Source organism: Lepidochelys kempii, chromosome 12 (assembly GCF_965140285.1).
Source record: "Lepidochelys kempii isolate rLepKem1 chromosome 12, rLepKem1.hap1, whole genome shotgun sequence".
Classification (NCBI taxonomy): domain Eukaryota; kingdom Metazoa; phylum Chordata; order Testudines; family Cheloniidae; genus Lepidochelys; species Lepidochelys kempii.
The window spans coordinates 19,586,805-19,602,011 of NC_136391.1; the positions used below are offsets into that span (position 1 = coordinate 19,586,805).

A 15,207-nucleotide genomic window follows, 5' to 3' on the forward strand; every position below is an offset into this window, starting at 1 on the left:
TAACACCAGCAACCATGGACAAAGTGGGCCGTGAAATTAGTGTTACTAATCCCTAAAGGAATGACAGCAACAATGCGGAGATTTCAATTGACCTGACAACCTGTCTGGATCTGAACTGTGTATTTTGGGTATAATGTAAGAGCTTATCACCTAGATTTTCAGCATCAGCATAAAAACTTTGTCTATTCTGTTTTTAAATGTAGATTCAAAACTTCACTATGACCTAGAATAGCTATGGCACACCCTAATCTGTGTTTTAATCCTAGAGATCAGTCAATTCCGGTCCTGGGTACGTTAACATTTAAGGGTTTTATAATGTTCTTATGTTATTTTACCTTATACCATACATCTTACAAAATATGAATAGATTCATCAGTTTGTCAGTATTATGTCACTTATCATACCACTCACATATTCAGTTTGACATTGACTTCATTATTGTAGACTGCTTGCAGATTATGATAGATCCCTTGTAAACACTGAAGATACATAAAAAGAAATTACCGGCTGTATGGAACTCTCTCCCTTCCCCTGTGTGGGAGAGGGGTTCAATTGCCTCCATGGCACCATGTGCCCCTCTTCTCTAGATAATATAAAAGGCTCTCCATGATTTCGGGACTGTATTGAGGGAAGGGCTGGAGAGCGAAGGGGTGGGGTGGGATGAGGTGAGGTGCTGGGCAGGCTAGTAACAAGTCCAGTCATAGAAGTCATCCCCCATTTCCAGTCCCATATGGCCACCCGGGGGCTATATTATCTTTTTTTAAGAGCCCTCAGGCAGGACATTTGTGCTCAGTCTCTGGCAGTGTGGCTCCACTGGAGTCATGCATTCAAGAAGCAGGGACTGGCATGCTGGGTCAAAAGTGGACATGGACCCACTGTGTTTGGGGGCAGGACAGCAGCTTTCCCTCCCCAAGGGCGGGCAATTTCTTCCCCCAACAGTATATGTGTGAGTGGGAGGAGAGAGAATCTCCCCAAGGGGGTCCCCGCAGATATTTTCCAAAATCCTCCTGTGGACTTTGTTACAGGAGGAGACTATCTGGGCCTGTGTTTCAAATAACTGCTAAGGGTGGGGATAGCCATCTATTTCCTGAGCCATAGTTTGCATTTCATTTTATATCTTCTTTGTACTAACTAGTCAGTATGTGGACTCCCTTAGAATAAACAGGAGAAGGTCACCCAGTAGTAAACTGCTTATGAGAGTGAGTATTATACGTCTTGTATTCAGCGTAGCTCTTCATAGGACATATAGTAAATTTTCACAGTCTGCCTTAAAAAGTAAGCACAGCCATTTTAAGTCTGCACTTAGCAGAAATGCACAATAAAGAATATGTTGCTGACCTACAGTATGTATGTTCTTTTAATTACTTGAAAGTATATGTTCCAATTTTAATTAGTTTCCCTGCCTCCACCTACAAGGGTTATCCTTCCCTTTTTATTAGAATAATTCTTAACTCTTTTCACATTTAAAATGCCTTATAAACATTAATTCATTAATATTCACAACACTCTGAGTATCATCACCATTACAGATAGGTAAACTGAGGCAGGGAGTTTTCAGTAACTTGCCCAAGGCCACAAAGGGCATAAGTGTCATTGCTGGGATCAGAACTCAGGAGACTCACAGTTTTGAGCTCAGAACACAGCTCTCTTCAGCAGAATACCTGCCCTCCATTATACCTGCTCTCTCCATTTTAGCATTGCGCCTGGCCTGCGCAATGCCCATCTGCTTTCCAAAAAGACAACATGGGCAAAGGAAGATACAAAGCAGATGGAAGTACCTACAAAGGGTTTTTTAGAACTTGACTGGATCTATGAGCTTCCAGCAGAAGACCATTACGGTTGGTTCTTTTTTGTCTGGAAGTTGTGGTTAACAGTCCAGGGTAGGTGTTTCTTTGTTTTTTCTTCCTACTCCCGTTCCCCCAAGAAAGAAACTCTGAAACCGTTGCCAGCAATTCAACAATTAGGTTTAGTGAATCAACAGGGATCCTTATAGGATGGTGTACTAGCTTAACTGCACCAGGCACCTGACTCCCTGCACTAGTCTGTGCATAAATGGCAGCAAGGAGATAGGATGGTAGGCCTGTGAACTGTAGGAAGATCTATCCTATGAGGAGTTAACAGAAGCTCTAATCCTTTTCTGTTTGGATTGGTCTGAAGAAAGAACAGTGTCTTTTTAATCTGACCAGTGGAAAAAACAAGCTGCACTGTCCTGGTAAATAATTAAATACCTCACTCCCTGTATTGATTCCTTTCCACCAGGAACTAAATGACTGCATCAAGCCATCTTATCAATGTATTACTTTAACTGAGCAATAAACTAGCAATAACAAAAAAAGATCAGCTTTTAAAAATGTATCCTCCAGTGTGTCCCTATGTTTCTCTGCCTGAAGGAAAACACAGATAAGATTCTTAGTAAGAGCACCTTTATCCTAAGATTTTCTTCAATATCTAGACAACGCAAAGTGAATTAAAGTCCAAAATAGAGATGTAACTCCAAATTTCCTGTGTTGCATTGTGTGCAGAGCCAGCCTTACAATACATGGATTGCCACCCATGTGGAAGCATTGCAGTCCCAGTACAGCTCGATAATACTGTTGGCAGTTCTACTTCAGTAGAACTTAAACAATAATGTTCAACGTGAATTTTCCATGGAGACTTTCCCTCCTCTTTCCTCATTACACCCTTTACAATATATAGAAAAGTCATCCAAGGCTATGGTTAAGGTTGTCAGCACTGTCACTATCACCCTCTTTTTTCTCTCCAGAGATTGAGCTCATCTATAAACACTTTTTTTAGGGGGAAAAATGCCCTTTACAATTCAACAGTTTCAGACTAAGAGCTATTTCTTGACCTAGTTTTCAAATGTGAAAAAAACATTTAAATTATGTTCTCAAATTGTTTTAGAAAGCTTATTCAAAAAGAAATTTGGTCAGCAATAAATTTATATTATGGTATAAACACTTATTCTCTATACTTTCCCCCTCAAAAATACTAATATATAAAAACAATCTACCGGACAATTTTACTGATTTTTTGCTACAGATACCGGGCACAATATTTAGAAAATAGACTGAAATGGATTAAAAGAAACAATTTTGAATTTGCAAGTGTATAATGTGTGCATAACCCAGGCTGAAGCACTAGGCACCCAAAAATAAAGAAAGAAACATCAAAGTAAAACAGAATAGAGCAAAATAAAAATTCACTTCTCACCCCCAGAGTTTTCTTGTTCTGGATTTCTTGGTACAAAGGACTTGTATAGTCTGTTTTAAAATCTTAAAAAATGTTTTTGTTGTATATAAAAGATTTTAATTCCACTCCTGTTTTACTACCCCTATTCTTCTTATTCATACTTAGCCTATACTTTAATACTGGAAATAAGAGTAAACTTGTCTTTTAATTTCCCTCATATTATGATTGCTGCTAATAGTTATGGGACGGACAGTCAACTGGGAAAGGAAGATGCCTAAAGTGACCATCCTTGAATGACGTGTTACTTGTGTAAGATCGAAATTGAAGGATCGGGGGAGATAACCCTTAGCGCTGAGAGCGTTATAAAAACGAACAGCGCAGTGATTTTCAAAATGTTTTTCTTCTAGTTTCAACCACTTCAGAAAACCATCTTCCTGGAGACCCACTTTTCGACTCCCAATTCCACACCTTCCCTGAAGCAACGACAGGAGCTGCCCGGGCTCCACACAAAAGGAATTTTGCAACGGTACTCGTGAGACAAGATTAAACTCGCGTTAGCGCAATGGGTGTTGCAAGTACGCGATTTCTTTGTTCTCCCTGGTTACAGGCCCTGCTATTTGTCAGCACTGAATTTCTCCTCTTTGCCTACACCCGCAGCCCCAGCGCTCCGTCCTCTCCCGCTGGCTGAGCCGGGGGCAACGGCCGGGAGCCGCGGGCGCTGAGAGAACTGGACGGGCGGCTAAGCGTCCGCCCTTCTCCCCGGCCCCAGAGCGGCCACGCTGCAGCGCCCTGCGCGGAACCACTGTGGCATGGGAATGGGCTGTATCTGAACCCACGGCCGGTTCCGCGCCCCCCGCCCGCGCCCCCCGCCTTCCCTCAGAGCAAGAAGCGTCGCGCGCCGCCGTACCCACTTCCCCCTAGCCCGCTTGCCTGAGACTGCCGTCCGGGCCCGGGCCAATCCCTTGACGGGGCGGGGTCTCGTTAAATCCCGCCCTGCAGCTGCGGCCGTCGGGGGCGTGGCTTGTGACGGCAGGGAGGAGAGTAACGCGGGAGCGCTTGGGCCCGAGAGTTCGCGGCAGTGGGCGCGGGCTCGGGCGCGAGCCGGGTCCTAAGGTCGCGCGGGCGAGAGTGCACTTGCCCGGGCGGCCGCGTGAGGTGTGTGGCGCGCGCCGTGCCGGCCAGCCCCGCTTTCCATCGCGTCCCTTGGGGGTGGGGCGGCCACTTTCCCACCCAGCCGCCGCCGCCGCCGCAGCAGCAGCAAAGAGCATGTCCTCGAGTAGGGCCAAGAAAGTGAAGATGGCCACCAAGTCCTGCCCGGAGTGCGACCAGCAGGTGAGACCTCGGCTGGGCAAGGGGCACCGAGCCTGCCCCCTTCCACCCATTAACTGAGCCTGCCCCGTTCAGCCCCCCTGTAAGGGAGAAGCCCGCGCAGTGCTGCTTTCCTCATCCCAAACCTCTGCAGCGCCCTGCACATGTCCATCAGGGGTTGGCAGGGGAAGAGAGGGACTCACCTTTGCAATCCCCGCTCGCCTCCATTATTTAATAAAACGTCCTTCAGGACAGATGCGTTTATAACTGCAGCACTTTAGGATTTACAAGGTTGTTTTGGGAAGGGGCATGCTGCTACTTTGCTATTTATCTGGAGTGTTGTGCTCCGGAAGCTGAGAAAAGTGCCTCTGAGGAGACCGGAGGAGAGCTGGGGGACACAGAGTGAGGTCGGAGAACAGAGCTTTTAAAAATAACCCAGAACTTTTTTTTTTTTTTTTTGCACTGTGCATCCACTTACAAAATGGGATTCTGTTTGTCTGATGAGGTCCAAGTCACTCAGTATGAAAAAGTTAGTAACACAGTGCAGCTTAGGTGGTAGGAAAAGGGATTCTGATACTCCATGCATCTGATGAAGTGGGTTCTAGCCCACGAAAGCTTACGCCCAAATAAAGTTGTTAGTCTGTAAGGTGCCACAAGGACTCCTTGTTGTTTTCACAAGAACCTGGTTCACCTTTCTTAATGGAAGTCTGATTTATTATTCAGTAATTGCTTCTCACCTCATAATTCATCATCATTCAAGAATCCCATTAAAAGTCTGCTTTGCCCTCTCCTTGCATGGCACAGGGCATGTTCAATGTGCTTATCCTGGCTTACCTCTTATCTAGTTGCATAGAGTTCAGAAGGTCACAGCCCTTTTCCACACTGCTTCCACTTGTCTTAAGACTGGTCGCTTTGTGTGGTGTGTTCCACAACAAGGACTTCCTCACTAAATATAATGTTTTTAATGTTCTCTGTTGCTTCTGTCCACTCTCCAGCTCTTGATAGTTAGAGTAGTCATCTCTTGACTTTCTGAGTTAAAACGTTGACTGGGTGTTGAACCTTTGCAAAGTTAATTCAGGAAGTTTGTGGCCCAGATGCATTCAGTTATGAAAAAGTTGAGCTAGCTTCCTGAGTTTAAAATAAACTCACTTCTAAATGGTGCTTAATTCTGAGCCAGTGTTCTAGTGCAATATAGCCTTTGCCTTTCTAGTCTTTATCTGGAATATAATCTGAACGTTTGGAAATATTGATTAGCATTATAGAGTTGTCTTATGCAGAAGGTTTTTGTGAAGAATATATAATTATTTACACTTAAGATATTAGTAACTTTTAAACAATTTATTAACTGTACAAATACAATTTTGCCTTTGGATGATTAATACTCTCAAATGTGTGATACTGATTCAGTAGTTTTCTTTCCCTTTGCTGCAGTTTACCAGTTTGAGACCTTAATCAGAAGGATTTCTAGTGTAGTGTGACTCAAATCTGTAGGGAGTTTTGTGAGCTACTGCTCCACAAGTTGATCATCTCTTACTGGTGTATTGCCCTGGGGATGAATTGTATTGCAACAGCATTAAAAATTACATAGCAAAAATAACCAAATTGGATTATTACCATTTTATTTCTAACTAACTTGTCCTTGCTATTTACTGTTTACATAGTACTAATTTTGAACAATGGAAATGACTAGTCAGTTTCACTCTTTTGTAATCCACTGGCAGAATGGTACAGCACTACAAGAGAATGTTTAAATAAAAATAATTTTTTTTAACTTACTGAAAAATGTTTCTATTTCATATTAGATCCTATAAAACTCTAACCGATTTATTTTTAGGCCTGTATCAGACAGTGTCCTATTTTTATAAAGAAAAATTTTAAATTGTATGACAGTTAACTGTTGATTTGCTTATTCTTGCCTGGCTTCTACTTGCAATAGACTTACATTAGTTTTAAGGCATTTCAGTTCATCCTCAAGTCTTGTTTGGGAGGCTAGGCTTTTTGGGATATGCTTTCATATTTCTATCTTGACTTTAGTAAAGCTTTTGATACTGTCTCGCATGACCTTCTCAAACTAGGGAAATGCAACCTAGATGGAGCTACTATAAGGTGGGTGCAAAACTGGTTGGAAAACAGTTCCCAGAAAGTAGTTATCCGTGGGTCACAGTCATGCTGGAAGGGCATAACAAGTGGGGTCCCGCAGGGATCGGATCTGGGTCTGGTTCTATTCAATGCCTTCATCAGTGATTTAAATAATGGCATAGAGAGTATACTTACAAAGTTTGCGGACGCTACCAAGATGAGAGGAGTTGCAAGTGCTTTGGAAGATAGGATTAAAATTCAAAATGATCTGGACAAATTGGAGAAATGGTCTGAAGTAAATAGGATGAAATTCAATAAGCACAATAAGCAAAGCACTCCATTTAGGAAGTAACAATCAGTTGCACACATACAAAATGGGAAATGATTGCCTAGGAGGGAGTACTGCAGAAAGGGATCTGGGGGTCATAGTGGTCCACAAGCTAAATATGAGTCAGCAGTGTAACACTGTTGCGCCAAAAAAAAAAAAAAAGCAAACATCGTTCTCGGATGCATTAGCAGGATTTTTGTAAGCAAGACAAAAGAAGTAATTCTTCCGCTCTACTCCATGCTGATTAGGCCTCAACTTGAGTATTGTGTCCAGTTCTGGGCGCCACATTTCAGGAAAAATGTGGACAAATTGGAGAAAGTCCACAAAGAGCAACAAAAATGATTAAAGGTCTAGAAAACATCACCTGTGAGGGAAGATTGAAGAAACTGGGTTTGTTTAGTCTGGAAAAGGGAAGACAGAGGGGACATAACAGTTTTCGAGTACATAAAAGGTTCCTACAAGGAGGAGAGAGAAGAATTTTTCTTCTTAACCTCTGAGGATAGGAGAAGAAGCAGTGGTCTTAAACTGAAGCAAGGGAGGTTTAGGTTGGACATTAGGAAAAACTTCCTAATTATCAGGGTGGTTAAGCACTGGAATAAATTGCCCAGGGAGGTTGTGGAATCTCCATCATTGGAGATTTTTAAGAGCAGGTTAGACAAACATCTCTCAGGAATGGGCTAGAATAATACTTAGTCCTGGCACCCGATATAAAAAATGGTTCAGCATCTGACATACCATTGTAGGTTGTCCTACAACACTGCCTGTAAGAAGACCAGGCTGTCCCGGACACCTGTAACAAGTAACAGGATTCTTTACCTTTACACTAAGAAAGTTGGCAAGGCGCCAAAGTCTGCATGTGGTGTGTGTCCAGGAAGACTTTGGGGTGTTCGTGCTGTGTGCCCTTAAGTCCTTATGAGGCTGTCAAAAACACAGAAGCATATTGGAACCGCCATAGGCTCTGCTATGTGTGCTAAATGTGTCTGTGACAGAATCAAACAAGCTTTCCTTATTGAGGAGCGGAAGATTGTTGTGAAAGTGTTGAAGGCACAAGCACAGAGTCAGAAATCTAAGTGAATCTCTTTGTATGGTCTGCCTAATAAATGAAACTTCAACTTTTTAAAAAAAAAAGTGTGGGAGACTGGACTAGATGACCTCTCGAGGTCCCCTCCAGTCCTATGATTCTATGGGTCATGAGAAGTGAAATCAGAAAGTAACTGAAATACTTCTCTGATGGATTATATCTACTAAAGGACAACCTATCCTAAATGCTCAATTACTGAGGGACAATCTACACTGATTCCTGTATTTGCTTTCTACAACCAACTCTATATAATTTTTCATGAGTGATGTACCTGAATATTTGGAGCATAATAGCTAAACTCTATCGTTAAATTTATTCACCTAAATTTGGGTTACTGCAGATTATATACTTATGACTATGTAAGATTATATATTTTATGACTTTTAAACTAGATTTTGTACTAATCTAAGCACTACACCCAGATGAACAGACACTGTTTCCTTAACCTGTGTATTGTATAATTTTAACATTAGCTTTAATACAAAATTTTAATATGAGCATTGCTTGCAAATATGCTGACATGTTCAATTTGGCATTATATTTTGTTTCTGGGAGAAGCAAGTAACATGCTCAATTGTCATCCTGGGTGATAAAAGAAGAAATTAAAATGAATAAAGGTATTTCAGTGTAAGACTTTTTGCAGTCTAATATTGTTGGGGGCTTATGATGCTATAAGAGCAAGTAATTAATTTGTTTTTGTTTTTTTAAAGGTCCTGCTAGTCTAAATTCATTCTGCTTAAAGTAAATGGTATGCATGTCCAAATTGAATTTCTGTGCTAGGCTCTTCCTGCTGCTAGCCTGGAATTACATGCATATGTGCTGTTCCAGCCCAAAGGCTGCTAGTGTGGCCTGATTGTTTCTCAATGCTCCGGAACCCTTGTGCACACAGTAGAAGAAGCTAAATTCTTGCCTTCGCACCAATGGAACCCACAGCTTTATATGTAAGTGGCTAGGTTATATATTCCCCAGAATAGTCACCCATAGCTATCTGTCAGTCCTTCCATAGAGGAAGTTCTCATCTTGGGCAGTCAGTCTGTGCTACCAGTTCTCAACTACTCTCAGAACAGGGGTGTTGAGGTACATGCCCAGAATTCTGTGCTGCCAGTAATGTGTGTGTGGAACTTTTCATGGAAATAGTTTAAATTCAAACTCTCGAGGCGATTTAGTATATTGACTGCATACACCTTAAGTGTAAGAGCTTGCTTAGAACCACTCACCATATGTGGTGTGAAAACAAAATCAAACCCACATAGTTGAGTAAATCAGGGAGCCCAAGGCAAATGGCGTTAATAGGGTGAAACAAAGAACAGATTATTTTTTAATATTTGTTATGCAAATGAATTAAATGAAAATTTGGCATAGAATAGTAGGTAGGGTATGGTCCAGCAAACTCTGACTATTATTGTGGGATAGATTCACTATGTATTATTAGTAAGCATTCACAGAATTTTAACCCATATTTTGCACTTTTATAGCACTTTCCTTTCAAAGATGTTGGAGCCCAGCATTTCTCTGAAAAGCAACTATGTAAAAATTCAACCTGTACTTATATTCAAAATCATCTAGTATCATTTTCCCTTTAAGCTCAACTCCCTGCCTCCCCCCCCCCCCCAAAAAAAAAAAGTCCTTTAGGCAGAGATTAAGTCTGAAAAGGTGAATATCAGAGAGATTGGAGTGATCAAAAGCAGAGTAGAATAGAAATCCTGTGCCACCTTAATTAACTTCAGATATCAATCATTCAGCTATATCTAAAAATAAATATATTATTTTGGTTCTTGATATTGCAGCACAGTTATCAGACAATCGGCTTATTAAATGCAAACGCAATCTCTGGTAGGTTAGTCAGATTTTGGGGCGGGCCAAACCTTGTGTACAAAAAGTCTTTCCATTAAAGTTAAATCATCAATCTAAAAATCACACTTGCTCTGAATTTTTTTGCCTATTTCTCTTAATTGTGACACTTAAGATTACTATAATTGAACAATTATAGAAATTATTTTTTAAGTTTTATGCATTTGACAGCATTTTCAGTATGGTCAGTATATCTTCTGTGTAATCAGTTTCCTTTTGTTTGTGTGGGTCTTTTATGCAATAATTTGTGAGAGACATTTTTGTAAAAATGATTGGAAAATTACAAAAATTGGCAGAGGTACTGGTGGTAGAAGCAGCAACTGAAACTACTTAACTCTTTTGAAATTGTTTAGGTTTCAAGTTGTCTATTTTACCACTCTTAGGCAGTATAACCGCTAGATACAATAGAAAAAAATTCTAATTTTCAATAACCATCTGATGCCGCCTTCTCAAAATTTGGTTACATGTGCAAAACAACAATTATAGCCAGCTATATCCTAATACCAAAGACTTGGTGAAAGCAAGTTTTGAGAATTATTTTTTGGGCTGGTGAAATAGTATTGGTTCAGTGGTCTCTAGAAGGATGGTATTCTTGAATACTTTGAATGTACATTTTTTTTAAATTTCATATGAGGTTTCTCCTGATCAAAGTGTGAGGTATAAACAGAAGTGATCAGTTATTAAGTCTAAATTACATGAGGATGATGATGCCTAAGAGTACAGCAAAGGAAACCAACTGCCACTTGGCCTCTAACAAGCTTAGACTAAAAAAGTTATTGTTTAAAAATAGCTATTTATGTAGGCTCTACGAAAAGATCAAATCTTGTGCTCCCTGTACTGGTTCTGCAACATTTGCAGCTATTCCAAGAGATGTGTTCCCCTTTGATGTGGCACATGAACAAGTAAGCAAAACAAGGACTTCCTGAATTTCCCTTTTAAGTTTTAATAGAACTGCCTCACAGTTGTCTGGATGAGATCAGATGTTGCACAATAGAAGAGGATTAAAATTTGTATGAAAATTTATTTGTAAACTTCTGGGACAGCTTTACAAAGAATGCAGCTTTTTAAAACTGTGTGGGTGGGTTAAATTAAAAAAAAACAAAGAAAAGAAAAAGTACCTGCTAGAATTGTGTTTCTTTCAAAGAATAAAAAACTTAAATAATTGCCAGGTTTACTCAGAAAAATATGTGAGTTGTATGTAAAAATAATGCATGCCATTGATTCTGAGGTATTCCTCCATTCCACACTTTTTTAATTTAAAAACATAACCAACTACGTTTTGAATGAGCTGCATGGCTTACTAGTTAAGTGAACTGTTTGTAGAATTGCACTGCATGCTTCAAGTTTGGTAACGAAAAAATGCTTTTCTTAAATGTAAAGGAGTACTTGTGGCACCTTAGAGACTAACCAATTTATTTAGTCTCTAAGGTGCCACAAGTACTCCTTTTCTTTTTGCGAATACAGACTAACACGGCTGTTGTTCTGAAACCTTTCTTAAATGTGACGTCCTTATAAACGTGTGAAGCAAAGCACAGAAAATGTAGCTGTGCTGCAGAAAGCAATAACACAGTTTGTGTGGCCTGTGTAGCAGGAGAATTCTCCTTTGTATGGACCAGCAGTTTGGTTATGGCATTTTGTTCTTCTGTTAGAAGCACACTGAAATTGGTTTCCTGTGCATCAGGTAAAGTATAAACAGTAAATACTTTCATTATTGATGGTTTTAAGAAGCAGCAGCGAACCTGAAGAGATTTGTCTCGATGTTTTTGACATGTTCATGTTTTTGTTTTTTTCTTTTGTGTGGTATCCTGCGTTAACACTGTTTTATTTGAACGTTAATTTCTTCCAAATCTTTTTAGTTTCCTCTGTGTTTTTTAGTCCTTTGCATAACTTTGTCTTGATACAGATCTAATCAAAGCAGCACAATGCACTCCTGATTGACTCCTAAAGCCATGATTTGCAACATGTTTAATGTAGATGATGTGCTTTGGTAACTTTTTCTGTTTTTTTAATTGTTGAAGGAAAGAATTTTTGTTAACATTTTTTTAATAAGGAAGGAATACGCTACTGTCCTTGTAGCTGTAAGCATTCTAGAATTTTCCCATATCGTTCTAAATTCTTCCATATTGCAAGTATTCAGCCAGATGGGGTAGTGCTGGGTTTCCTCTACTTACTATGAAACAGCGTGGATAAAAATCAGTGTTTTTAAAAAAAAAAAAAAAATCAGATTTTTTTATGTAAATCCGATTTTTTGATAAAATACTTTTTGAGGAAAAAACCTATCTAAACATAGTTTTAATTAAAATACATTATAGCGCAAAGGTATCTAATCATAGAATAGGGATCATAAATTCTAATACTATAGTACCAGGCAATATAATCATGTAATGTTTAAGAAAAGTTTTGTAAATGAGTTCCAATAGTTCATGGATTAGGGACCCAATTTTATGGGGCTCCAGGGGCTTCTGTATAGATTATTTAGGTTAATCTTTCTATCTACCCAATGGGACTCAGTGCTTAGTCTAGAAGATACCATCAGAGATGCTTAGTTTTGCAGTTCTCAAACTGGATTTGTGTCTCCAGAGATAACATGCTTGTTAACAGAAAAAATGTTTTGAAATAAATAATATATAGAGGTGAGAAATAACAGACCTCAACCCTGTTGTGTCTCTGCAAATTTGTGTACACAGATTCAATCCTCTACCTCTCTCTAAAAGTGCTAAATTTCAAAGTTCAATGAATAGAAGATTGTTGGGGGCGGAATAGATCTGGACAAGGAGAAGATAAATGTGAGAAGGGAGGGACAGGCAGTAGAAACAAAAGTGAAACTGTTTGAACAGCATATTCCAGAAGTCTTGAGGTCTTTCTGAGTGTAGTCTTCATATGATTTGAGATCTACCATACCATTCTCTCTCTAGAAGGGTAAACCTATAATGGCAGCAGGCCGTAAAAGAGACCCAGTTTGGGAATAAGAACCATTCAAGAAATATATGTTTGCTGATGATCTTTTAAAAAAAGTCACACCAGTGAACTGGTGGAAGTCACTTAAGCAGTGGATTCAGAGACGGTTGAAGTGATGATCTCACATTTAACAGCAGTAGTGTCTTCTGCCAGTGTACAAAGAGAGAATATTTTCTTACTTTGGACTAATTCATTCATTCCAAATTGAGAAATCATTTGGGACCTGAAAAAGCAGGAAAGCTCGTTTTTCTTTTCCAGATTATGACCAAACAGAAAAATGAAGGTGAAGACAACTGAGTTAGCTGCGGAAGCCAATATTTTACGTTTTTCATGTTGACCTGGCTTACATAGTCAATTTAATTTTTTTAATATTTCCTTTAACTCTTTTAGTTAAAAACAATTTTAACAAATACAAACCTGATTTTAAAAAACTTGAATGTTTAACTAAATTCAAACATTCATATGCTTGGTTTGTTAAAATATTATATGTTTGCTGTGGAAGAAAAAAATTCAGAATACATAATGTTGTTTTAGTTAAATGAAACAATTTAAATGTCTGTCTGGTGATGTTCTCCTCCTAATACAGCATGGCAAGAAAATCCTCCAAATATTAATGTTTAACCTGTTGAATAGTTCACCTCCCAATGACTTCATAAATATCTGCTTCAGTTACCTTTGGTAAATGAAATAACCAAACAATCATTCATTTTCTGATATTGCTGTAAAACTAATCTGAAAAGTTTTCAAAATAAATCACTTTAAAAATGTATAGTGTGTACCTTCTACAAATGAAACCACATCTATCTCTGAGTTGTGAAGAATATGTATTAAAGTTATAACTACCAACAAGAATGCACTTTTATGTAGAAATCCATTATTAAATCAAGTCTTCCTGACTAGTGATTTAAATCAAATCCACCCTGTTATGAAACTTTATGAAATGCACAATAACACGGAATACTGTTTGGGGTATAAACAAAATGTGAAGAATATCTTGGAGGTCACATGTGCCTTGTATTTGGGATTTTTTTTCTTAACGGAGGAACTCTTGTGATATTTCAAAACCTTATTTTCCCCACTTTCTTTCAGGTTCCTGTTGCATGCAAATCGTGCCCTTGTGGCTACATATTTATTAGTCGAAAGCTCTTGCATGCCAAACGTGCTGAGAAATCACCACCCACTGCAGGTAAACCTTACTGAGGGGCTTTCCCTTTCATATTTCTGCTTTGGAAAAAAAAAAAACAATGAAAAGCGTATGGCCTCCTATATTATAAACTTGGACTTTTGTCCGTTCTTCTTTCCTTTACACTGGGGCAAGGCAGACTTTGAATATAAGTTAATCTTTCACAAACTGTGAAAGACAAAAGGTGGTGTTTTTGCAGCCTTCCTTCCTGTGTACGGGTGGTAGTGACATTTTATTCATTAAAAAGAAAAGGAGTACTTGTGGCACCTTAGAGACTAACCAATTTATTTGAGCATAAGCTTTCGTGAGCTACAGCTCACTTCATCCGATGAAGTGAGCTGTAGCTCACGAAAGCTTATGCTCAAATAAATTGGTTAGTCTCTAAGGTGCCACAAGTCCTCCTTTTCTTTTTGCGAATACAGACTAACACGGCTGCTACTCTGAAACGTGCCATTTTATTCATTGTTTATCTGTTAGCTGCTTACTTATTCACCATGCAAATATACTCCCTACGGAAAGCTTTCTGTTAATCCTACTTAGAAGATAAATGTCTAGAGAAGCCAGATTTCATAGCACTCGATGACCGAAGTTGTTTTATTCAAAAGTAAATTCCTATTTTTGTTTTTAATGAGCTGCATTGAATTTATTAACTCAGTCCTGAAATAGCAGAATGTCATTTAATGCTTTGTATAACAAATGTATTTTGGAAGCTCTTAAACTAAAAGCTACTTAAGATGTTATTTTTAAAGTATGCAGTAAAATAAAAAAATATATTTTCCCGAATTCGAGGTTTTCTGTTGATGTATATGCAAAGGAATCAGTTGGATGTGCGTTCTAGCATGATTCATGTTCTCCTTTATGTTCTTTATTAATGGTTTGTCTACCACTAATAGGACATTAGAATAAATCCCCTTCAGGAAAGATCCCCAAAGAATCTGATTTAGAATTGTAGAAGTTCTTCACTTACAAGGTTTACATGATCAGATTAGAGAGTTTTTTTAATTTAATCTGAAGAGAAAATGTTCCAATTGTGAGCTTTAGGAAAATATAAAGTGGTGATGTCAGACATGTTGATTCTTGCAAGCTGGAGGCAGTGTGGGAATGACTGTGGAACTTGTTTTGGAAGGTGTGATTGGTGTTTTTTCCATTGTTTAGCTAGTGGTTGATAAATGAAACTAGTTACCAACCCAATTAGATACGTTAAAGGGTTTATTATGATTATGCAAG

At 39.0% G+C, this 15,207-nt stretch overlaps 1 protein-coding gene and 1 pseudogene across 4 annotated transcripts in view; both read left to right on the forward strand.

The window, feature by feature from the left end:
- The window catches only part of C12H16orf87 (chromosome 12 C16orf87 homolog), a 30,623-nt gene that overhangs the window by 8,966 nt on the left and 6,450 nt on the right, over positions 1 to 15,207 (forward strand). Inside the window, exons 2-4 of one of the 4 annotated variants that reach the window (XM_073307734.2) lie at positions 3,600 to 3,767; positions 8,699 to 8,929; positions 13,887 to 13,983. In XM_073307734.2, coding sequence (XP_073163835.1) covers positions 8,909 to 8,929; positions 13,887 to 13,983 — 118 coding nt within the window. In that variant the 5' untranslated portion in view covers positions 3,600 to 3,767; positions 8,699 to 8,908. Of the gene's footprint in view, positions 1 to 3,599; positions 3,768 to 4,148; positions 4,525 to 8,698; positions 8,930 to 13,886; positions 13,984 to 15,207 lie in introns of those variants that run through there. The other 3 variants (XM_078848105.1, XM_073307733.2, XM_073307732.2) reach the window with 3 other exon arrangements.
- Positions 5,875 to 8,679, forward strand: LOC140896249 (large ribosomal subunit protein eL34 pseudogene; annotated as a pseudogene).